This window comes from Schistocerca serialis, chromosome 3 (assembly GCF_023864345.2).
Source record: "Schistocerca serialis cubense isolate TAMUIC-IGC-003099 chromosome 3, iqSchSeri2.2, whole genome shotgun sequence".
Lineage (NCBI taxonomy): Eukaryota > Metazoa > Arthropoda > Insecta > Orthoptera > Acrididae > Schistocerca > Schistocerca serialis.
Window position 1 is genome coordinate 441,515,471 of NC_064640.1, and position 27,433 is coordinate 441,542,903.

The following is a 27,433-nucleotide window of genomic DNA, read 5'->3' on the forward strand; positions in this document are numbered from 1 at the left end:
TCTTTTATAGTTTGTAATTTTGACAGTCTGTTTTCTTTGAAAAGAGTGCCTGCTCCCTTTTTGCTAGACACATATTTTAAAATTAATCTGCAATTTGATTTTCTTTTAATGCACTTACATCGACTTATTAGTTTTCTATAGGAATTGAAGCCAGGATTGCTATCATCTTCATAAATGTTCTCTGGTCTGCTGTCATCAATATCTTCTAATACACTGGGCCTTGGCTGTTTGGGTGGAGATAGTTCATACTCACTTTGAGTGGACTGTTCATGTTGCTCTGCATATGAACTTCGTGTAGTGCTTGAACAACCACCTTCAGGTTCAGGTTTTTCCCGTCCTACAAAATCAGTATATCTGTCCAGCATAACATCATGTATTTCTGTATCATTCCCATTATATGTCTGAATTATTATGTTGTATAACTTGTCCGCGAGCTCTCTATCCTTTACATATTCAGCATGTCGCAAATTTGTCCCTAATATTTGGACCACATTCGTATTATTAATTCTCTTTGTGATATTCCTGTACACAGTTTACATAGTATTCCGCATCAAAACACTCAAAGACACACATTCATACTCCGGCTACACTATTCACGCAGCTAGAGCACTTGTTAGTGCAGCTATAATATGCCACCGTCTGATGGTGCTAGATGGCAAGTGTGGAGTTTTACATGGAAATGACACAGACTACTGTTGTTTTTATGATCGAGTGTTAGTCTAAGAATAGTTTTGTGTGGTTCCAAGGATTTGAGGTCAAAGGAGTCTCTTGCAAGTGGACTGCGCCTGCCAGTGTACACTAACAGTTTTGTGTCCACACATCCACACTTCCAACACCTGAACTGCTGCCCAGGGCAAAATAGGCATTAATGGCTTTCTTGTGCCACAAGTATGTGTAGGTACTACCCAACCCAACAACATATGACTTGTAATAACTTTAATTATTAGTCTGCAAATGGCATAAATACTGATGTACTGTTGTACAGTCCACAGTCACCAATATAAATACCTACATGTATATCACTCTGTATGTAATAATATAAATATTTCTACTATTTTTTTGAGGGAGAGTTGTGTTATGACCCATATGACCCTTGTCTTGAATTCACACCTGCGTGCAGATCATGACAGCAGTGGTCACCATCTTTCCTCGAAAGAGTTTTGCACATACCTCCCCACCATTGTGGCACCTCAGCATTGGTCTGCTAAGGTATGGCATTTAGGGCTACCTGGTGATACACTGTCTTTGGCCCTAAAACCTTCCTGAATTACCATAGTGGTTGCTCTACAGTTTGCCCTGATTACAAAGTAGTCGATGTCGATGTTGCATGGTGTGTCTAATGGTGTCCGAAGCCAGTACAATAGGCATTAGCATGTGTGTCACCTTCCCAGGTATCTGCAGATGGGGTCAAAAATTTGGCACACACACGTCCAATCCCATAACAGTGCTCCAGCATTGAGCCACCACTGATGACAAAACAGTATAGTCAATTTCCACCATATGGACAAGATGCCCCATTTTATGATTATATTGTCACGTAGAATCTGGAATCTGAGAGAAGGTTCATCAACAGAAACTAACACTTCACAAAGAAAGCATGATTACTGATCACATACGAACATACTATGTGAGGTGAACAGCCTATTTCAGCAGATAGTGCTCCTATTAATACACACATAGAATTTTCTAGCAGATTACAATATTGGATAATACATACGTCCAAGAAACATACAGAAATCAGAAGTTTGAGTCATAAATAACAGCAGGAATTGGAAATCAAACTGATGAACTGCACATCACCGGAAAGCAACTATAATCACAGCAGTATGGTGGACAATGCACAGCACATGTCATTGCTCCATTCTATGTCAAACAGCTAGACGTGTTTCTCAGTCTGCCATATGTTGTAGGATTTGGATCTAGTCAGTCATTCTTCAAATGTTGGTGCTAGCACATCGTCATGTTTTGGTTATGTTGTCATGTCCTCATAGTCACTACAGCGTTCAAATGGAGTTACTTACATCAACAGGTTGCAGAGAGAAAAGAAGATTAGGTTTAACACCTTACTGCCATTGAGGTCATTAGAGATGGAGCACAAGCTCGAACTGTGTAAAGGATGGGGAAGGAAATCGGCTGTACCCTTTGAAAGGAACTATTCAGGCATTTGCCTGGAGCAATTCAGGAAAATCTCAGAAAACCTAAATCTTGATCGCTGGACGTGTGTTGAGAGGTTATGATCGTTGGGCAGGTCTTCATGTTTTCTGTATCAGAAGCCCCTATCATCAATCTACACCTCAGGACGACGATAATGCGTGTGCAAAGAACAGAATGACATCTCTGTGCTTTAGTCTCCTCAGTGTAGAATCATCACTGTTGACTTAATGGGTGATTTCTTACAAGCAACAGATGATTCAGTATGGGCCAAAGTAATACTTTAATAATTGTTCTGATACCCCAACCTCTGTACAAGTGCAAAAATTCTCTACAGGTCGCCTGGGTTGAAGCTTAGAGATCAGTGTTGAATGTTATAATGCTCACTGTCTTTATTACAGGCATTCAAGATTGTCTCTATGCACATGGTTATTATCTTCACTGGCATATAGATTTAATTTGTGAGTATGTTTCAGTATGTACTTTTCACTCAGCTAGAGCTTCACAGTTTAACTTAGCATCTGGACCATTGATCGCAACTTGTCTTGTTGATGATGGAGGGATATATGTGTTTCCAATGGAAGATCACTTTCCACAGCAATCGTTATTGTGTGATCATATTGGTGTAGCTTCATCAGTCTGGTGCTCCAATCTTCAGCAGTCTATGGTTACTAGAGATGGCTCAAGAAGCCTCATCCAAGTATAACATTAGGACCAGATTCTTATAAAACAACAAATTCGAAGGGCTGTGTCCTGTCATTGATAGTTATTCTCACAACAAACGCTGATCAGCTGGAGCATTATGACCACCAACCTACTATCGATATAAACTCGTCCAGGTGATAGCAGCACCACCTGGCAAGGAAAGACTGCTAATCAGAGTCGGGTCGTTGGCACTCTTACAGCTTATGCTTCTGAAAAGTTCCATCCTTTTGTTGGATTCCCTTATGGTGTTTGTTAAGTCCTTGGCTAAAGCCATAATATCCTTCATGAACGTAAGATGGCAGAGAGTGTCAACAACTGCCAAGTCTAAACTGTGAGCAGTACTGTGCAAATAATGTGCTTTTGGTTGTATATCCAAAACTAACTTTTTTAGGCCTTTGAACTTACCTCTCATATTCGAGGCACCATCATAGCACTGTCCTCTTTCAGTTATCCACTGACATATCAAGACGAGCAAAAACATCTTTTAAAATACTAAACAGTTTGTGATTCAGTGTTGGGGTCTCATATAAGCCAATAAAGTCTCCGTTGATGATTAAGGAATCATCGACAGTATGAATACAAAATGACACTTGTTCGTGAATCAAAGACTCACTTGTTTTGTCAACCATAATAGAAAAATGTTCAGTCTTCATGATTGAAGCCAATACCTTTCTTAACACAGACTTTCCGAGTAGATCAATGATCTTATTTGGAATATCGTTGGGTGTCCACATGTACCCCGAACGCCCTAACCGATCTTTAAACTCAGGTATGTCATTCTTTCAGAGTTCCAAAAATTGAAAAAAAATTGAGTTTACATCTTCATGCCCTCTAATTGCTAGTCCTTGTCGGCATAGAAAATGCACGATGGTAAAAATTGTCTCAAGGGCTAAATGACCTTTCCTCTTATCACTATCTAACTGTTTATTCAATTGGGAGGGCACACTTTGGTTTGTGATAGACTTTAGTTTCAGAACACCTTCTTTATGCGTAAATGTACACTACTGGCCATTAAAATTGCTACACCACAAAGATGACGTGCTGCAAACGCGAAATTTAACCGAAAGGAAGAAGATGCTGTGATATGCAAATGACTAGCTTTTCAGAGCATTCACACAAGGTTGGCGCTGGTGGCGACACCTACAACGTGCTGACATGAGGAAAGTTTCCAACCGATTTCTCATACACAAACAGCAGCTGACTGGCGTTGCCTGGTGAAACGTTGTTGTGATGCCTCGTGTAAGGAGGAGAAATGCGTACCATCACGTTTCCGACTTTGATAATGGTTGGTTTGTAGCCTATCGTGATTGCGTTTTATCGTATTGAGACATTGCTGCTCGCATTGGTCGAGATCTAATGACTGTTAGCAGTATACGGAATCGGTGGCTTCAGGAGGGTAATATGGAACGCCGTGCTGGATCCCAATGGCCATGTATCACTAGCAGGCGAGATGACAGGCATCTTATCTGCATGGTTGTAACGGATCGTGCAGCCACGTCTCGATCCCTGAGTCAACAGATGGGGATGTCTGCAAGACAACAACCATCTGCACAAACAGTTAGACGATGTTTGCACCAGCATGCACTATCAGCTCGGAGACCATGGTTGCGGTTACCCTTTATGCTGCATCACAGACAGGAGCGCCTGCGATGGTGTACTCAATGGCGAACCTGGGTGCACGAATGGCGAAACGTCATTTTTTCGGATGAATCCAGGTTCTGTTTACAGCATCATGAGGGTCGCATCTGTGTTTGGTGACATAGCGGTGAACGCACATTGGAAGCGTGTATTCGTCATCGCCATACTGGCATATCACCCAGCGTGATGGTATGGGGTACCATTGGTTACACATCTTGGTCACCTCTTGTTCCCATTGATGGCACTTTGAACAGTGGACGTTACATTTCAGATGTGTTACAACCCGTGGCTCTACCCTTCATTTGATCCCTGCGAAACCCTACATTTCAGCTGGATAATGCACGACCGCATGTTGCAGGTCCTGTACGGGCCTTTCTGGATACAGAAAATGTTCGACTGCTGTCCTGGCCAGCACATCCTCCAGATCTCTCGCCAACTGAAAACGTCTGGTCAATGGTGGCTGAGTAACTGGTTCGTCACAATACGCCAGTCACAACTCTTGATGAACTGTGGTATCGTGTTGAAGCTGCATGGTCAGCTGTACCTGTACACACCATCCAAGCTCTGTTTGACTCAATGCCCAGGCATATCAAGGCCGTTTTTACGGCCAGAGGTGGTTGTTCTCGGTACTGATTTCTCAGGATCTATGCACCCAGTCTGCGTGAAATATAATCACATGTCAGTTCTAGTATAATATATTTGTTCAATGAATACCCGTTTATCATCTGCATTTCTTATTGGCGTAGCAATTTTAATGGCCAGTGGTGTACTTTCACGAAGATGGAACTTTTCCAAAGCCTTTTTCCAGTTATAAAACCCTACGAATGTAAATGCATTTTCTTTTTTTGAAGAAAATTGTAATGGATTTTTAGCATCTGCCTCTTTGCAGCTTCTGCAAAAGACTTTTTCAGTAGATGCTTCATATTCTATCCATGTATATTTGATCAACCAAGACTTCTGAAATGATCTTCCCTTACTGGATTGTCCAGGTTTTGTCTGTGAACGGTTCTCAGCTGAAGACAATGAAGCAATTGATGACACAATGATTGTTGGAGGTTGACTTGCAGTGTCATCAACTTCCAATCGCGCCTTTTTGGTAAAAAAAAAAAAAAAAAATATCCATTCCAAACTTAATTCACAATACACTAAGAGAATAAAGTAAACAAATAAAATATAGTAATATAAAAAAGTCCACTAGACACTAAAGTTGGAACACTAAACATGTCTGCAGCATGCACTGAACAAAACTATCCACACGGAATGACTGTGACAGCAGGGTGGGCTATATATAGCCGCAGCGTCATAATGTCTCAAAGCGTCAAGACAACATGAGGCGGAGGGTTCCAGGCACTTCTGCTCCAGTGATTTTGATGTCGGTGTGGCCGCAGTGCTGACCCGCCGGCACCAAACTTTACCTGAAGGTTCACACACCGGGACAAATTCTAAGTGTGCCTGCAGCACCGTAACACTATCATGATTCACACCACTTGTTTTCAATTAACCTGCTTACTACCATAATAATTATTTGTTTTAACTCATTACTGAATTTATTTTAAAAGGTAACTATTGTCAAACAAGGAAAATAAAAAATTCCAACATAATTTTGTTATTTTACAAAGCATAATATAACTGATAATTATTTTCTTCAATCATGGGGGGGGGCAAACGAATTTTTGAGGGGGCTTGGGCCCCTCAGGCCCCATGGAGTCAGCACCTGTGTATATGAATTAGCTTATTGTAAATTTGTCTAAACTTGTAAATACTTTGACATGTTCTATATCCTTGTAAAAAGATACCTCTGCTACTACTACTAGATGTGAGGGTAGTAACGGTCAAAAAAAATAAAAAAAAAATTATTTTGTGTAAATAAAACTTACGTTAAAGTGACACATTTCACATCATTACAAAATATCGTATTCATGACCTATGGAAAATGATTAATGTATGTAGTATGTATGCTATGTTACTTGGCCGGGACACATCAAGCAAAAGTTATTTTTGTCATTAAGACACACCAGTGTAGTATCAGGAAGTGATTCGTTCCAGTAAAAAGTGATTTTTTAAACATATGTATTAACAGCCAATGAAATCGATAACTGGCATTTTCTCTTCCAGTTTAAAACTTATAAATTAAATGTTTCCCAATTATTTTTAGAAAAACACAGGCTTGTCAAAAGAACACAACTGGAAAAAAATGCAATTTTCCACATGTGTGAGTTTTTCCTTCATTTTAAAGAATAGTACACAGTAATATTTTTTTTAAAATTAGTGTTTTATTGTCAATGTGGAATGTATAACATTTTAACAAATGGTTGTAGTGTTCACTACTTTGCAAATATATTGCATGTGAGCAATATTTACAAGTAAATAAATATTTCATAACTGTCATTTACATAAAAAATTTACAAGAATGCATTGCTACAATATTTTTCAAATAACCTCCAACTCCACACAGCCTTAAACACACATTTTGAAGACTGAAGAATCATTATGGCACACACAAATTGAATGGCACTTTTTAAGGCAAATAACAATGGAATATTATTTCCATATTTCACCATAAGCAGTACATAAAATTTACATGTAGATTCTCATTAATGATTATCTCAGTTACTGCTGTGTTTGTCCCATCTATTGTTGCACACATTTTCACTAAACCATGTAAAATAAGAAACAATTCTCATAATAATTAAAGCTTTAATGCTATCAGTACCATCATTTTAATGAACTGCTTTGTGTCTTTTCATTTAATGAAGGAACTTGAGGCTGAAGGGGATTTGTGCAACAAACATGTGCCAAAATGCAGATTATATTATTAATACACAGTATATTGTGAACAATGATACTGCGAACAATTTCCTTAACTTTTCCATATAAATATTTTTTCACTACACATTTCTTTTTACAAGACAGTATCCATAAAAGTAATTGTGAGCATTGTGAATATATTAAACCTACAACAATGTACCAACTCCATTAGCTGAAAAATACTTAGTACAAAAAAAAAAAAAAAAAAGATCAAAGTTAAAAGTTTTGGATTTATCACAGCTGTTATTGCCCCTACTCCACTAATGTGATTAAATATAGTCAATGTTCAACACTTAACATGGGAAAGTAATGTATGCAATAATTTTCAAACTCTGAGGCAACTATTTTTAACAGATCCTGAATTCAATAACCAGGTGTTAAGAATGTATATGTAACATCAATATGTATAATTTCTTAGGGAAAATTTTCAACACAAAGTTTAATTCCCCACATCATACAGGCAATAAATTGCAAACACTGATTACAAACTTACATAGTGGCTGCTACTCTTTTTACATTATCCTGAATTCAGTAACTTGATATTAACTGTCGATATGTCACATCAATATGTATAATTACCTGGGAAACTTTTCAACATTCAAAATAGAAACATTTATACAAAACTGTGGTGAACATTTTACTATTCACAGTAAAAGTCTTCAGCTACATGAGGATTGAATGATATTCAGAAAACACTCTGAATATGTTGATAAAATACTGACATCGCCTTTATATTATCAAGAGCAGTTAGTATTTTCTCTGTCCTCTGGCTATTATTTCAGTTATTTCAGCTCATATGTTAAGAAATGTTTGTGCAGCCGTTCATTTTCACAATTACAGCTTAGCAATTTATTGTGTAATAATGAAACAAATCCTGTTGCTTCCAATAGTACAAGTATTACTATTAGCATTAACAGAATATGAATTATGTTATCAATAAATATACGAAAATGAAATGTAATCTACAGTAAATGAAAATTATAATTTAAAAAGCATAAAGCTGGTATGAAAAACAGTATATACATAAGAGCTTGAAAACTGCATAATTTGTACAAATGGTTCAAACTTACAGAAAATGAAGTCAAATATGGAAGACACAATTTAAAATCGCAGCAACCTAATACTACATGACAAATAATATGGCAGACAGTAATAGTACAGTGTGAGCATGAAATAAAAAATTTTAAAATATGTTAACTGTGAAACAGCAGAAGATTTACAGTTAATACAGATGACATTATGCACAGCCTAGGCAGTCAAATTAAATCCTATCACGTACTTGAAAAATACTACTGTTTAAACTTACTTTGTTGTAATGATGCTGAGATAAATCAGCAACAGATGTGAGCCAAAGATAAATCAAAATTAACTAAAGGAAATAAAAGCACTCACAAGGGAACCTCCCCATCGCATCCCCCTCAGATTTAGTTATAAGTTGGCACAGTGGATAGGCCTTGAAAAACTGAACACAGATAAATCGAGAAAACAGGAAGTAGTTGTGTGGAACTATGTAAAAAATTAGTACAATATACAAACTAAGTAGTCCATTTTAAGATAGGCAACATCAAGGAGACTGGGAGTCAAGGAGACTGGGAATCAAGGAGCGCCGTGGTCCCGTGGTTAACAAGAGGTCCTAAGTTCAAGTCTTCCCACGAGTGAAAAGTTTAATTTTTTATTTTCAGTTTATGTGACAAACTCTTATGTTTTCATCACTTTTTTTGGGAGTGATTATCACATCCACAAGAAAACCTAAATCGGGCAAGGTAGAAGAATCTTTTTACCCATTCGCTAAGTGTACAAGTTAGGTGGGCTGACAACATATTCCTGTCATGTGACGCACATGCCGTCACCAGTGTCGTATAGAATATATCAGACATGTTTTCCTGTGGAGGAATCGGTTGACCTATGACCTTGCGATCAAATTTTTTCGGTTCCCATTGGAGAGGCACGTCCTTTCGTTTACTAATCGCACGGTTTTGCGGTGCAGTCAGAAAACACAGACACTAAACTTATTACAGTGAACAGAGACGTCAATGAACGAACGGACAGATCATAACTTTGCGAAAATATAGAAAGTAAAATGTTCAGTCGGGGGAAGACTTGAACCGAGAACCTCTCGCTCCGCAGCTACTCACGCTAACCACGGGACCACGATGCTGCCGAGCTGAAATTCTCCTGAATGTTGCCTATGTTGCGCATGGACTACTCAGTTTGTATATTTTATTAATTTTTTTCATAGTTCCATACAACTTCTTCCTGTTTTCTTGATTGATATGTGTTCAGTTTTTCAAGACCTATCCACTGTGCCAACTTATAACTAAATCTGAAGGGGGTGCGATGGGGAGGTTCCCTTGTCAGTATGTTACCTTACAACATATGACAAGTTGCTTTGTAGCAAGAATTCTGAGCTGAACTTGTAGTTTGAAAAATGTAAATGTGATTTCAAAATCATAGTACTTCACACTGGGTATGGTGCTATTGGAGGTGCTAAGCTCTTGCCTTTCTCTGACCTTTGAACGGACTTGGTCAGCTATAGAGGTCCTACAGTTTAACATGGATTCCAAACCATAGAGCAACTTGATATTTTTCATACTTCCAAATCACTGCAGGAGGTGAAAGAAGCAAAGGTGAAAAAACACCACAGGACTACTGAAAGGCTTTAATCCTAGACTAATGAAGTTTTAGACACCAAACCACACTGGAAATACACAAAATGATATGTCAATTTCATTATATTCTGAATGTTACTTTCTCTTTGTCAAACCACAAGGAATTAAGATTTGGGTTTAACGTCCTTGACAATGGCAATAAAAAGGGATATTCTGAGAGTGAAGGGGTAGGCAGAATTGCTTAAATTCACTTCTAACATCCCCTGCCAATTACAATGCTCGTATTGTACCAACGTCTGATAAAGTAATTTAGCAGTAAGAGGTATTAATCTTGTGCTTATTGACAATTTTGTTTTAAATCTTACATCTCAACACAACCAACATACGATATTGCATTCAACATAGAAATATAGTTTTGTTTCCCTACCATTAAGACATCATCCCACACAAGTTTTACCTTGTCTTTGTCAGGATATTAAATTACGTTATTTATACACAATACAAATCTGTGTTTTTTAATTCTTGCAGAATGGTAATGAGACCCTATTTTCAAACCTCAAAATGAAGACTAAATGCTTTTTCTGAAAGCTAAGTGAAGTAGTTATCTCTTTCAAATCCCAAGTCCTGGGTGTATCAATAACCAACTGTATTGCAAACAGTATTAAAGCTTCAATAATAAGAGCTATAAAACTAAATGTACATATAAATAAATAGTTTAATCCTAATTTAATGGTGTAAGGACATAGAAATCCTGACTGTGCTTTAATCATACAATCATTAAGTAGATGCAGGAACTTGTGAGGCACTGCAAACAGAGACATGTTTTCACACAATGTTTAAAGAGAAAATACTATTGTTTTTGTTGATATTCCATACCTGATTGAAAAATACTGTGTTTCCCCTTAGACAGTTACGATAAATCCTGGTATGATGTCTGATATTGTTGCCAACGTTTTGTTCTATGTTCTTGTGTGGAACTATTAAACTTAATATTTATGCAATACAAGGACAGATGTAAACTCTGTGTTAACTCCTTTAATTCTGATTTCTATGTTTATCATCCCACTGCAAATGTTGTATGAATTGACTCACACAGAAATATATTTCTTTTTCTTTTTTACCCCAAATGCCTATGAAAGATAAAAGTTGCACCAAAAGCTAAATTAACTTAACAATCTACTTAAAATATATAATCTCAAATGTCTTTGTGAAGTTTAATATTGCAGCTATAGTTAATCACTATATTTTCTTATGAAATAGGTCGGTAGATCCCTCAGCAAAAGCATGACTACCAATGAACAATATCTTTATCAGAACTCCTTGCCGCTGAAATGTATGACTAGAAAAACGATCAAAATCAGATATATGAAATATTCTGAATTCTCAAAAATCTTATAATTACTTAATTTATCACCCATTTCAAATATCTAAACTGGAATAAATCTACTTCTTTTTAATAAATAATATTTGTACAAATTCAGTACCATACTTCAATCGATGAGAATGTCATCCTATTTAATCATAAATATTGTCTACCACTACATTAAATGACAAGTTCTAGATTGAGCCACTATTTGTGATATAAGACTGCAACAGAGTGTTATTGCAGTCATAACTTTGTGCAGATAATGTGTCAAAAGTTAGCAAACACATTAGGAATGGTTATATCGTCTGTGTGTGCCCATCCTTTGTTAAGTAGGCTGCTGCCCCTGAAACATCAAACAGTTGTGTGATATTCACTTGAAACATAGCTTGGCACATATAAGCAAAAGTTTCTAAACAAACTGAGTTGCCTCAGTGGAAGGTAATTAATGCTTATAACACAAAATGAACAATATCCTAAGACCCCTAATAAGTTGAATCATACAACATGCAACCATTGTTCATTTATCCTTCCTCATAATTTGTACAATATTTATTACCATCCTATATACAGAAATATATAGTTACTTTTTAATCTTAATTCAAAAACAAAAGTAAAATATGCAGTTTTCTGTTATGTGACTTGGAAGATTAACACCTACTTAATCAGTTGCTAAGATGAGAGTGACTACAGTAGTTGCTTCAGTTTTAACAGTTTAGTAAGACAAGTATACCTCTTCTTTATCACACAGTAATAAACAAATATGTAAGTACTTGCCTTGCACCCCCACCCACCACCCCAATGCATAAGAATCCACACTAAACAGTGCACATTCTTGGACACCAACTGAGCTCAAACACACAACTGAGCACATCCACAGGCATGCACAGCTGAGCCCCTCCTCTCCCCCCCCCCCCTCCCCCTTCTCCAACAAATGCACACACAACTACATCTTCGAGTAACTAAAGTTGTTGATACAAATATTCTTTTCAGTACAGCTTCTCACCCGACTGCCATTTTTTTTAATAATGATGGCAGCCTCAGTTTTAATTACTCAACCCAACTGCAACAAAATAATGTTTCACTATTTACAAGGTTGGAACAGCTTAAATCTTAGTAAATGCACATTTGAATTTGGCTGAGCATAAACCAGAAAGAGGTCATCTCGGAAAACAGAGACTATGTTTGGAACTTGTGTAATTTTTTCTCATAACTCTGTAACACTTCCTTCCATTATACTTTGATTAAAAGTACTTTGTGACTGACGTTTCAGAGAGTCGAGTAGTAAGGGCCAGACATTAGTCATTTGCAGCTGTTTTTCAGGCTCCACGAGCGTATTGTGTTGCCTGCTCTGCAAGAATGAGCAGCAGAGCTTTGCCAGGTGATGCGGCCTGCAAGGTTTGGGAGGGTGCCAGGTAGACACGCTGCAAAGGCAGGAGCAGAGAGGAAGGAGTGCCAAATATGCAGTGATTTTTGCTTTCCAGCACTATAAAATATTTTTATGCAAATCAGGCAAAAGTATATCTGCTGTTGAAGTTGGTTTTTGGTGAACATTATAGCTTCTGCAAAAATCATATTCACAATATTTATCACACAATCATCAATGAACTATTTGGTTCAAAGCTTGGATTCTTTCGCAACTTATGGTCTCACATCATAGCTTGCCTTTAGTGATCACAAGCTTACTGCTATTTTTCTCTAAGAAAACTATGTTCTCATCATAATGTGGTCATAAAATTAATAGCTTTGATTTTAGTAGAATACTTTTATCAATGTATTGAACTGTTTTGTTATTTTATTTACACATTCATGTATGTAAAAAGTTGAGATTTTATATGTATCATTATTTCTTGGTTTTAGCTGTTGATCAACGTATTATACGGCAGTGGGGTTTTGTCTCGGGTAAATGCATACAGAATTGGAATCTGTAAGTCATTCTGAAGCTCTTTATATGTAAGAGCCATCAAAAACTTGAGAAAACCTTCAGTAATAGTTATGGACAACACCCTGTTTCATTCATCTATCCTTGATAAGGCATCTACAGTAACTTTCAGAAAACAGATATTATTGAATGGCTACAATAAAAAAAACATTCCTGTACCAGATAACAGTAGAAAGGGCAAATTCCTCCATACTGTGGCTCAGAGTAAGCCACCTGATGTTAACCTGGCAAAATATATAGCCATAGGGTTCTCAGACTCCATCATATCACTGCCACTTCAATTCCGCTGAACTTGTATGGGCTCAGTTACGGGTTATGTGGCAAGGAACAACAAAAAACGTATGCTGACAGAAGTGGAAAGACTGCCAAAGGACACTGTAAATCAAACTTCATTGTCAGATTCACATAAAGTTGTAAGACACGCGAAAGGAGTAATAACGAAAGCACGGAACGTGAATGTGAATGTTTAGTGGAAAATAGTGTAAAACAATTTACTACTTCATTAAATTTGACAACAATTCTTGTAACTACACAGATGATAGTAAAAGTGATTCAGATATAACTAGCGTGCTGCCATTAGTGGTATAGTGTTTTACCAAAAATTCTGCCCATACAATTTTCCTCACTCATTTAGACAATCTGTTACTTTGCAACATGTGTGAGACTGAATATTCATCTTACTGCTGCAGTTTGTCTATAATGTGTGTTGATGACATCTTAATACATCACCATCACTACAGCACCAGCAACCCCCACTACTGGCCCCCAACTACCTACAAAGATGTTGGCAACGGTCAGTAACTAGACAGCTTGATTTTTTTTTAGTGTGGGCACACGTATAGGTCACATGAGCACGTGGTGTACGAGCCAGTAACTCTGCTCTCATCCAATGCCATTTGTCAATCACAAAGTAATTTTAATTGAAACATGGAAGTTAGTCACTTCACTCAATCATGTTCCTTTTTAAATCTACGAAATGTACAAGTAATTTAGTTTACCTTTTGTTGAACTAACATCACCCATTCCAAGATAACGAAGTTCCTCTAGTAGTAGTTTCAAGTTTGTATCGAGATAGCTTCCAATTTTTATCACAGATCGGGATTTCTTCGTAGTCTGTGTATGCCACACAAGAACCTGAAGCAAATTTAATTGTGAAAGTAAACAACAGAATAAAATGTCTGTCAAGCCCTGCTATTAAGCTAATAGTCACTGCACTTAAGATCACAATCAGAAATGCTGGATACAAACCCCTTCTATACAGTTGTCAGTCGTCTTTCCTCATACAACATAAAACATTAATAAATGCATAGTAATAATCTTTTGTGGCAAATAGTGTTGGTGAAAGTATCTGAAATTCATCAGAGCTAAGAGCATTGATAATATTTCAGATGCATCCACATCAATCCTCATAGGCATTTATTATTTATTACAGGGCAATTACATGTCAAATGGCATTATACGGTTTGTTCCATTTTAAAATATGTTATAAGAATGTCCTAGTATTGGTTAATCAACACAGTGATGGATGCCTTTTCGAGCATTTTTTGGAGCATCAAACTCCACAGCCAACTTGAATGATGGTATGAAGACAACTAAGTATGATTTATCAACCTAACCAGCTGGTGTTAAGGGTAACCACTTAAAGAGCATACAAAATGAAAATTCATATTCTTCCTTTGCTGTACTTGTGGCTGAAAACCTGTTTCCCAGTATGTTAGCCTTCTCCACAGTACAGCAGACACTTGTGCTTTCTTCAGAGCTGATTTTCAAAATGTGGCATTTGTTGAACAAGTTTAGGACCTCATTCTTTTTCAGTATTGGTTGACAATATAACTGCCTGGTGAGATCCAAGTATCCTGGCATTTGATATAAAAGGGAAACGCAACCTATCTTCTCCTATTTTCTAGCACTGCACTGGAAACCTCTGTATTGCTTGTGGCTTCCCAAGCAAAAGTATTCTGTCTCAATATGGCTGTGTAGCACAGAAAAGTCAATCATTAATTCCAATTACATTTAGTTGAACATAGCATAAAGTGATTCACTGGTTGTGCTGCAGATTTCATAGGAACAAGTGTATCTGGAAAGCAGCTACATAAATAATATTAAAATGCTATCTTGGAAGTCTCACCACACACATTGCAGGGATTAAGAACAATTTGAACACTCAAACAAAGTGAAATGCATTATTCCACCAGTTTCACTTTCCATGAAACCTGTTAGTTTCATGAAACTCCTGCACAGTTCTGTATTGATTAGACAGCAATTAATTACGGTTTACTGCATACCTCTAGAGAGGGGCACTACTGCATAAACTGCACACTGACTTACTCTTCAGATACACGCAGAAAATGAAATTCCACCTCTACCGCATGGTAGCATTATTAATAAAGAACACTGTGGTAGATATGGAATTTTATTTATTGCATTTAATACAGATTTAGAGATGTCACAACATGGAGAAGCTCATGGGATAGTCTTTATTTGGGTAAACTAAATGTCACCATTGAGAAATAACCTTTATGTAAAATGTATACACTTTCTTCTTTTAATGATATGTTACTTGAAATTTAATACCTTTATCATGCAAATAATTATGATGTCCTATTTGATACTGAACAAGCTTCTTTAGTAAAATGACTCACAATGAAAATAACAATCATGAAATTTTATTATTGTTTTTAAGTGCTTTCACAAACTTGATCTTCTACTTCACCACATATTTGAGACATTGTCAGGCATGCTTAAGTAGTCTCCTTTTAGGTCAAAGCACTGTGTTCACATTTTTTCAGTTGGTAGATAACACCACTTAAGTACAATTCTGGAAAATCTGCCAAATACCTGCCTGCTACTGCTCACTGGACTCAAAACCTATCCCAGACACAAATTCCTTGAGGTGTGGGATTAGGTTGAAGTAAAAGGTGGTACATATGATGGACATTTAATCTACATGTTACAGTTTTCCAATAATCAAAGCATCTTACATTGTTCTGATGAAAGTTGATTATTTTCTTTTGCAGTCTACACCTTTTCTGCTCTTCTATGTTAGCGGTAAACAGTCCGAAGCTTACAATTTTGTGACAGAAAGGTTTCCAGTGTATCCACTAAAAATTCAGAATTACATAAGAAAGCCATAGAAATAAAACAATTCTGAAGATGAAGTTTATACTTGACTTGTATTATTACACAGCACATGCTAGTAAAAGGAGGAGAAAGGGCAAGAAGGAGATAAGATCATTGATGTCAACATCAGTTCTGTGTAAGACCAACAATGATGCTGCCAGTGAATCTACATCAGCTGAGGCATTTGCAGTTTTGGATGGGTTGAAGCAGTAGCCAAAAATTACCAACAGGTTAGCAAATAAAGGAGCCAATCACATGACTAAGACTGTACTATTGAACTTTTTGCAGATTTAATGATCAAAAAAGTAGTAGTTATGCAAAAAGCTCTAGTTGGTTATGACAGTGAGGATAGAAGTATTTTTGAGTCAGCAGAGCACTGTCGAAGTGGTATTTCATGGTAACATACGACAATGAGATTAATGTCCCAAGAAAAAACTTTTTTTTACTTTTCAAATCTAGTACTTTAATGTACCATACCAGTTGAAGTCAATATATGTGAACTGAAGAATTATGCCCAGTTTCTTTTCAGTCATTTGCTAGACAAAGCTTTTGAAGTGCTGCTCTAGAGCGGTTTTTCTGGATGCAGAGGTTAACACCATTTCACTCAGTCTAACTTGCTCCGGTTGGACAGGAAGTTCAAATGAGTGGACTGAGGTGACTATCTTCTGTTTTCATCAAAATTTTTTGATACATCTGGATAAAAAAAATCTTTAGAATCACTTTGATGTCTCCCTTTAATCTGACATGGTGAAGATCCCAAACACTTGAGCAGTACTCAAGAATCAGTTGTACTGGCTTTCTATAGCAGTCTCTTTTACAGAGGAACCACACTTCCCTAAAATTCTCCCAATAAACCTAAGTCAACCATTTGCCCTCTCTGTCCAATCCTTACATGCTCATTTCATTTCATATCACTTTGCAGTGTTATGCCTAGATATTTAATCAACCTGACATGGGAAGCAGCATATTACTAGCCCTGTATTCGAACATTGTGGGATTGTTTTTCCCACTCATCTGCATTACCTAACATTTTTCTACATTTAGAGCTTCATAAAAACTAGCAATTTTGTCCAAGTCATCTCTATCCTCCTACAGTCACTCAATGACACCTTCCCATACAACACAGCATCATCTATCAGCAAACAGCCGCAGGTCATTTATATATATATAGAATAATAGTAGTCCTATCACACTTCCCTGGAGCACTTCTGACAATACCCTTGCCTCTGATAAAAACGTGCCGTTGAGGACAAAGTACTGGGTTCTATTACTTACGAAATCTTCGAGCCACTCACATATCTGGGAACCTATTCCGAATGCTCGAACCTTCATTAGCAATCTGCAGAGGAGCACTATGTCAAACACTTTTTGGAAATCTAGGAATATGGAATCTGCCTGTTGCTCTTCATTCACAGTTTGTAGGATATCATGTGAGAAAAGGGCAAGCTGAGTTTCACATGAGCAATGGCTAGCTACAATTGTGCTGATTTGTGGGCAGAAGTCCGTGTGATGCTCAAATGAGAGTATATTGTATTTAAAATTTCGGCTTTCCTTTTGCTATATTCTATTGCCATATTAGACTGGTAGACAACTGATTACATAGAAGCCTTCTACTCACTTGGAAATTTTGCATAAGACCAGAATCTTCTTGGGTTCTCAGCAAGATGTTTTGCTAATATGTGATGAAGATAGTTGTTGTATGTTTTGTGCAGTGAACTTTTCACAGATGCATGAATCTCTCCTAACTTTAACCTATTGTCATTTTTCCTTTCTCTTTTGAACTGAGAGTTCAACAGTCACTGCTGCCTCAGCATTATCAGAATTTTGTTACCAAAGCACAGTGGGTCTTTTCCATCCTTAACCCACTTACTTGGCACATACTTCTCCAAAGCACATTTCATGATCCATTTGAACTTTGCCCATAATTCCTTTATGTCCATCATACTGGAACTAAAAGATGTCCACTCATTGTCTCAGTGGGATGTTAAGAATTGATTATCTGCTGTTTCTAGTGAAAATACTTTCCCAGCCTTCTTGATTGATGTATTAACTTAAATACCCATCTCTGTCTCTATAATGACACCGTCAATAAGGTCAGGCCTGCTGAGGCTACAAGGTCTAAAATATTTTCATCATGTGTGGGCTGTCGAACTAGCTGCTCAAGACAGTTTTTGGAAAATGCATTCAAAAATACCTCACAAGACTGCCTGTCTATCCACCTGCAATGAATCCATAGGCATCCCTGTTTACAGTCAGTAGGTTAAAGTAGCCTCCAACTAACACTGCATGATCTGGGTATTTCTGTGCTACTGAGCATAGATTTTTTTTAATGACTGTAAAACTATCATGAAGGAATCAGATGGATGGTAAAAACATCAAACTATGAACTTAATTTCACAGAGACCTGTTATATACAACCAGATAGCGTCACTGTCACATTCAAATTCAACCTCACTAGAGACAATATTTTTGTCGACTACAATGAACACTCCCATCCTATGGCACCGAATCTGTCTTTCTGATACACGTTTCATTACTTGTTAAATATTTCACAGCATTCTGCTATGGTTTTCAGCCAGTTCTCAGTCCCCGAGAATATTTAGTGTGTGACAAATTTCCTGGAGTGCAGTAAAATTTAGGAAGTTTGTTATGAATACTTTGACAATCTACAAATAAAATTTTGAGAGTTGAAGTCTATTTATTCTGACTGCAGTCTGCTTTCGCTATCTGTACGTTGACTGTTGAGTATTCATCAGAGTATCTCAAACTATCACTAGCCCAAAAAAAACCCATGTGCACACTACAAGTACGCTGCTGCCCGAGTAGCAGGTTCCTTTGTGTAGTACACTCCTAACCTACGAAGGGTAGCCCTACAATTCTTCACTCAATCACGCAGGTCCAAAAATCTGCAGCCAAGACCATCACATAGTCAATGAAGCCTTTAGCTGAGACCCTCTGCTTGGTTCCAAACCAAAGGATCCCGGTCAACTCTGGGAACAATGCTAGAAATTGCATGCAAGGCCAGCAGTCTTCGCCACTTCCTCTGGCCACCTGCATGAACTGAGGATGGCCTCAGAACCCAAACAACAGGCATCATAAATGTTGACATAAGCCACAACTTGCAGTCAACTGCACCCTGCATGGTCAAAAGCCTCAAGCACGACCACTTCCACATTTTGGATGAGGTTCCTCTGGTAGACACTCTAAGTGCACATTGGCTATCTTTCTGGCTCTGAATGCCATTTCCCTAAGAGACTTCACAATGCACCTAGCATTTGCACTCCCAATAACTAGCAAATCCCATCACCCATGTGCCCACTCAGACCCTGCTGAAGAAGCAGCCACCTGTTCCATAATAATTACTTACTACATACTTTATGTCAAAATTTTACGAAAACACAATGAAACTTTTTTTTTTTTTTTTTTTTCAAATTCCTACCACATGCTGCTGACCATGAAATCTGGAACATCCACAAGTGGGCAGTAGGGACCAGGTTGACCACCACTGGCCTAAAGCAACACGAATGCCTTACTACCCACCACTCACCCTGAGGTTAGGGCAAACTCACCACAGTGGGTACAATGGAATGTACATCGGCAGCGAGGCCCGTAGGCGAAACAAGTCATACCTGAGGTGTCCCATGTGAGAGGCCAGATGCTCTGCCACTGCAACATACTAAAGCAGCAGTCTGAATATGGCCCACAGTGGCCAATAATAACTTTGGCTGTTCACAAACTGCAGCCAGCTCCTCCTGCATTCACACACAGCATGCACATCCTACCTATCCAAACAGGGCTAACTTAGGAAGTAAACTATTAAAGCACACAGAGATGCCTAAATATGTAACTTTATACCCTCCTGGTGTGTCACCAATGGAGGCTGATGACCGAGTGAGCTGTGCAGCTGGCCGTTCAAAAGAAATAGAAATGACAGCTGTGTTACAGACTGCCCGAATCTACACTTTACAGTTCCAAAAGAGTGAGAGTACACCTTTTGAACACAGAAACACTTAAAGAATTTAAAAATTAAATTACTAAGAAAATACAAAAAAGTTAAATCTGTAACTTCAAACAATCGAAAATCCAGGTTGGAATATCAACACTATTACAAAGTGGACTGATTGCTACACACCACAAAGACGACACATCGAGTTGCAGACAGGCATGATGAAAAGACTGTTACATAAAGCTTTCGACCAAAATCTTTTTCAGAAAAGACAAATGCAAACACATTGATCCAAGCAAGCACACCTCAGACCCACATGGCTACAACCTCTGGCCACTCCGTCCAGACTCAGGACTTCAGCTAGAGTCTGGGCTGAGTCAGCAGTATGTGGGTCTGAGGTGTGCTTGCTTGGGTAAATGTGTGTGCATTTCTCTTTTATAAAGAAGGCTTTGGCTCAAAGCTTTATGCAACAGTCATTTTGTTGTGCCTGCCTACAACTCAACATATCATCTTTATGGTGAGTAGCACTTTTCACAGTACTGTAAATATGTAGCTTACTGCTTTCTTGTCAAATGAGTGCCTTTTCCATTTTCTCTACAACAGAACTGGAAATACCAATGCAGAGTCCGCATCTACTGGCAGCTCTATTCCAGTCAAATGACCTCCTCCTCTGTTTCCTCCAACCAGCTTCCAATTAGCTCATTGCCTCCTAAGGTAGTATGAGATATAACTGCAGAGAATACACTAGTCAGAAACTCCAACTTATTCACCAGGTAACTGGATGTGCAGACCAACTCTACCCTTTTAGTGTCCAAGAAATTTGAACTTCCTTATTGTTGGAACCAATGTGGCCTTTACTTTTGACTTTGGCATCATGATTCTGACTGCTATTTTGACTGTTGTGTCATTAAATATCCATGCATAACACTGTGAAACAACATGAAATGGAATGAGCACATAATATTTGACAGAGGGAGATCCAAAAATGCAACTTTGGATTATGGGAGAATGCTGGGATAGTGTACCTATAAAGGAGACCTCATAGAGAACACTTGGGCAGTAGTCTTGAGAACTGCTTGAGTGCATGGAATTTCCGCCACGTCAGATTAAAGGGGGACGTTAAAGCAAATCACAAAGATAGTGTCCTGATACTTTTCTTAACATGTATTTGTTCATGGTGACATTCTTATCTGTTCTCTTGATACACAATATGTTAATACTCGCTTGCAGCCCATCCAAGTCAATGGAAATGAAGAATGTTTGGCTGTTTAGAGCTAGGAAGTTCAGAGTAGATATGGAAAAACATGTTCTCCAAACAAAGCTAAAAATTTCTGGCTGGGTCTAATACAATTGCAGTGTGCAAGTGCTCTTATGTTGTCCTCTAATGAGTGTTTACCAATGCTATTTATTTGCCTCTAGTTGTAATGCACATCTAGATTACGAAAGTCCTTATTATCCTAACAATGCATGAAGTTAACCCTAAATTCCCAATTCCCAGACTGTTTGAACAACATTTCTTTCTTTGGTATGTAATTGATGCAGTGTCTCAATATTTAAATAAAGGTGATGGATTTAAACTAGAAAAATTTGAGTAATGCAAAGAGAGCAAAAGTTTCAACTAGCGCAACAAGAGCCCGACAATGAAACACACTAAATATGCATTCAAGTAAGGTGTCATGACAATAACAAAGCTGTGCACGTGCACTAGTGACAGTTTCAAAATTGCTGTGATTGGTATGCTTGTATTCGAAGTAACCTAGTTACTTCCATCAGCCACTACACCGAGTAGAGTACGACAGTTGCAGGAGCAAAAGCACGAATTGTTTCAAATTTTACCAATTCAAATATGCCAAGTAGAGTGCCCTGGAGTCAAGAAACTTACCATAGTATTCAAGTAATGTTTGTAAACACTGCTTGGAGGCTAATGCAATGCCGGTCAATTACATTAGTGTGTTCTCCATGAGCATTGCTTCATTAAGCACAAAACATGGGAAAATTATGAACATGTTAAGGCAAAAACAGGTGTGAATTAACTTTGTGGAGATTTCCTTTAGAGTTTTAAAAATTTTTCATGGTTATGCCTTCAGTTGTCAAGTTGATTTAACAACTTAACAGAAATGTGTTACATTAACTTTAAGTGTGCTATCATTTATTTTAATTTGAAAGTTCACAGAAGTCCGGATTAAAATTCACAAAACAAATGGCACATTAGTTGTCTCGTCACCTCTACCAGACTGAATTCTTAAAATAGTATAAATTGAAAGCTCACAGAAGTTTCTGATACCCAGTAATGTGAGACAATTATTCTTCAATGTGTCTAGCTGCTTTAGTGAGCCTCTAATCTTCATACTGTTTATGTGATAAACTACACAAGAAAGAAAGAGGTGCACAGTATTACTCTTAGTGGAAAATTAACAGAAAGACAGACTATATGAAGCAGGATTCTGCTCATAAGCCTTCGAATTTTTCTGCTCCGTTTCCAACTGAAATCAACCACATTTTCAATATTTAGGCACACCTGAATACAGCACTATGGAGCAACACCTGTGTGACAGTTTTAAGTCTGTATTCAAAACAATAAGGAATGTAAAAACAATGATTATTTTGGTTTTTACCATTCTCTTGACTGTAAAATGGCTGTCATGTTAATGACCACAACATGGTGTCTGTTCTTTCATGCATGTATGAATGGATGGACACCATTTCTATGTTTTTTACTCTCTCTCTCTCTCTCTTCTCTCTCTCTCTGGATGCACAACTGTATCTGAACCCTTGTAGTAATACAATTAACTGCGGGCAAGTGGATTAATGGACAAGGGGCACTACTCTGTAAAGTGCAGCATATAGAGATTTGAGTTGCACGGGAGATGTGTTCGGATAGTCAAGGCAGTTAAGGCGACCACTCACGTAAAGCGGGAAATCTGAGTTCGACTCCTGGTGTGGCACAAATTTTCATCAGTCACTGCTGAGTTTGCGCAGTGCCCTGCTGTGGCTAAATGTCTAAAATTTCTTTTCTAATGTATTGAATACAGCTGCTAATTGAATAAATTGTGTTTGTTCTTTTGGACGTGCATGTCAGAAAGAACAGACACCATTCCTACATAATAAAATATTAAATCAGACTGCTGTAGTTCAGTTATACAGTACAACCAACTATGAATTAACTGCTATATGGATAATTTCAGCATGTAAGTCAATGAAGAAAACGGGACAGAATACATTTATGTATAAGAGAAGCAAGCATCACAAACATTTGTCAGTAGCAGTCTATATAAATAGACATAATTCCTAAAGTTAAAATAAACACTGATTTAAAAAATATTTTGTGCTGTTTTATTACATACAAAATATCTAAATAAGTGCTTTCAATATTTTATATTAAAACCATCGAAGTGCAGTGCACAACCATTTTTATGTGCAAAACTAATACTATATTAACCTCCAATCCCACTTTTACATCTCATGTAATTTGAGCATTGCCATTTTGCAAACAACTTCTAAATGGCTACACAGACAGAATAAAGCATCAAAATAGATACTGATCATCACTGACCCAGTAGTTATGCTATAAATTTCATCATGATGATATCATTACTTATTTAACATTTCATACATTACATGTCTTGTGTGTAAAAGCATAAGACGGTGTAAATATATGTGCAACTTAAGCAAATTACAGCTCACTTGGTTTGAAAGAACAATGTGCATTTTGGTGTCACTGCATTCAGACAGAAAGATAAAAAGAGAATATTTAGTTAGTGGGCCAATTAAATCAGCATTAAGCAACTAGGAAAAATTCAAGAAATCATTACATTATGTTATTTTCCACTGACAATGAGACAGTAATTTATTTAAGACACAGATGATGTAAGAAAGTAGGTTACGTCATTATTCCCAAGCAAGGTAAAAGCAAATGTGAAGATGTAAAATGGATTACATATGATGAAAATACTGCATCATGAAGAAACCCAACCACAAAAAGCCATGGCCCGCTGAAATAAAAATGAAGACTGTAAAGTATTCAAGAAGACAGACATAAATGTTCTTATTGAAACATATTTCCCTCTCACTTTAATGAGGATATGTACCAGATCAATGAAATACATACCCAGCAGCATACAAAAAGTCAGAAGTATGCCCATTTTCTGAAAAACAAGAAACAGACTAAGAAACACTCACAAACTGACGTATCTCGTTAATATGTAAACGTGTACTCAAGACTGTAACTGAGCCATATGACAGACATATTTCGGGTAACAACAGAACAGCAATACAAATTTTTATAATTCATCATGAGCAATAACACACAACACATATTTTAACTGTGTTCAATTGCATATCCCTAGATTGTATTAATGTACATGGCATGCCCAAACGGAACAGAATATTTTCCATGAAAATTTTTTTTGTTCTTTCTTTTCTGCCCAGAAAAAGCAAAGGCTGGTTTTTAAATGTGTCTTTCAACAGTCTGAAAAATATTAACTTTTGTATTTGTTAGCATACAGTGATGAGACTTTGAAGGGAATAATTAACTGAAATAGCTACATTAAAATATTGCTCTCCTAAAATCACTTGAGGACTGATGATGAGCACACAGTTGTACAAAAAATGTAGGATCCAGTAACACATTAAGAATAGTGGAATTGGCACTAAAAGATACAGTCTCCACCAGGTGCGGCTCATAGTTAAAAGACTTTGAGGCAGAGCCACAATAAAACATATTTCTCATTAATGTGCTACAGAATTTAAATTATCAGACACATTTCAAGTATTTTCCACACAAATAATGACAGTCAACATTTTTTGAACTGTTGATAATGACTGATGTTTTTCAGACAGATGGTAGCTAGTCTTCTCGCTGCACATTGAAATGCCCATTAGCTTTATGCATAAAAGGCTTGGGGGCATGGCTTCTAGAGTACAGCTCCTCTGGGCCTCCTGAAGTCTCAACTAACAGAGCCTAATGGTGTCCTACCAACCTCCACACAATTTGCACATTCCACTGCTTACTCCGAAAGCGAATGAACAGAGCAGCTGAAACTTTGATATTGAATCCCTATCTCCTGTATATCTCTTATTATGCTTTGATGTGTAATTAATCAATGTTAAGTAATAATGTTTTGATAGCATTTTAGATAATTTTTTGTTTCTGCCATAGGCAATTCTAACCACTGTAGGAATACATTTATTAGTGCATCATTGGTAAGTTTATCACTGGCAAGCGTATCATTTGTGAGACCACTAGAGCACTGTATCATTAAGTGTTACCACCTAGCAGCAGTTTCACGAATCAATAAGGAAAATGCACAGAAAAAATGTACTGTCATTAGCAAGTTTCCTTCTGTGTGTGTGTTGTGCTCAAGTTCTACTGAGTTTTATTTTCTTGTGAAAAACTGCAGTATACCTCAAGCTAGAAAACAGCTCAACATGAATCCAGTGTGCATTTTTTTTAGGAAAAAATTTGGAACATGAACTTGAAAAGGGACTATTTAATCATCTAAATTTTAATAAAAACGCCATAGGCCATTTTGCAGCACAGAAGGGGAGATGAAATCAGTATGTCTATAAAATGGATTAAGCAAAATGTTCATTAACAGGCAATAAGAAGCAATTCATTTGTTGTAAGTACCTATTTAACTTACTAAATGAAGTGCTTAAAAATGGATGGCATCAACTTTTTACACCCATGTCATATTTTCTGATACTTCAGCACAACAACCATTCAAAAATGATTCATTTTGGAGAGATCTTTAGTGTGGTTTATCACTAGAATTACATAATTTTGTCATACAGAAGTGTAAATATGGTATCCTAGTTCCACAAATCAAAATGGTAGTACTAGATTTTCTTCTGTCAACCAACCACAGCACAAGACCTGTGACATCATGGAAACAGCAAAGTCTTGTCTTGTGGACTCATAAACATCGCAGACTGAACATGTACAAAATACTAAATGTTTCAAGTTTAAATCTGAAAACACAAAAAAACACTTAGCATGCAGCAAAGCAAACATACACTGTATTAAAGATTTCTCTATAAAATGTGCCTTTTAGTAGGATTTGTTGTGATAAGGTATTGAAAAATTTAACATCGGCATATAAAAATGCTACATACAGATTTTACTGGGGAGTTAGCTTTATTAACTTTTGGTGTTAGTAGTTCATTATGAAATGGAACAAAGATACAGTATGTAAACTTGTGATAATCACTAATCCCCCCCCCCCCCCCCCCAAAAAAAACCTCTGCTGTGTTGACAGATTGATCTGTAGCATAGCTCAAGGTCTACATTAGTGCTGGTCTGTAAATGTCGCAACCTTCCCAAGTATAGAAACTGCAAGCTGCATCTGGTCTCCAATCTAACCCACACAATAACTACACTGAGGCACCTTTCTCTTACAAATTATTTAAAGTCACATGGATTATGTCTGGTACACCATGCACAAATTTACATTTCTTTATTTGAAACACTCCATCTGCAAGTGCTCCTTCTCTAAGCCTTAATATTTCCATTCCAATATTGTCCTTAGTTTCACAAATTATATAGGCATTGTTTCTACTAGGTCTAGTTTCCAGACTAATCATAACACATTTTCATTAAACTTAAATGTAATCACATTAAAATTTATGAATTATGGTAGAAGAAACCCTACACATGGATTTTAATTTCACTAAACATGAGAAAAATATATTGGATGGAATTAACTGCTGAACTAATTCATTATGATAAATCACAAGTTTGTTTATATACTTGTTAATCTAAATTGAAAGTACATAATTTGAATGGCTTGACTAGAAGAAGGGATCGGTTGGTAGGACATGTTTTGAGGCATCAAGGGATCACAAATTTAGCATTGGAGGGTAGCGTGGAGGGTAAAAATCGTAGAGGGAGACCAAGAGATCAATACACTAAGCAGATTCAGAAGGATGTAGGTTGCAGTAGGTACTGGGAGATGAAGAAGCTTGCACAGGATAGAGTAGCATGGAGAGCTGCATCAAACCAGTCTCAGGACTGAAGACCACAACAACAACAACAACAATTTGAATGGCAAAATGCTTGTTTTATGCTGCATGGAGGTTTAGCTTGACCAAAAAATGTCACTGCAACACACTTTCTCTACAAACAGCATAAAATCTACAGCTCTTTAGAGGTT

The 27,433-nt window shown here is 37.2% G+C and overlaps 1 protein-coding gene across 2 annotated transcripts in view; it reads right to left on the bottom strand.

Moving 5' to 3' along the window:
* Positions 1–6,745: 6,745 nt before the first annotated feature.
* LOC126470336 (galactosylgalactosylxylosylprotein 3-beta-glucuronosyltransferase S) overlaps positions 6,746–27,433 on the bottom strand; it is a 186,238-nt gene continuing 165,550 nt past the window's right edge. The window contains exons 6-8 of one of the 2 annotated variants that reach the window (XM_050098125.1): positions 24,391–24,427; positions 14,215–14,350; positions 6,746–11,620 (exon numbers count right to left, since the gene is read on the bottom strand). In XM_050098125.1, the coding sequence (XP_049954082.1) occupies positions 14,232–14,350; positions 24,391–24,427 (156 nt within the window). In that variant the 3' untranslated portion in view covers positions 6,746–11,620; positions 14,215–14,231. The remainder of the gene's footprint in view (positions 11,621–14,214; positions 14,351–24,390; positions 24,428–27,433) is intronic. The other variant, XM_050098124.1, reaches the window with a different exon arrangement.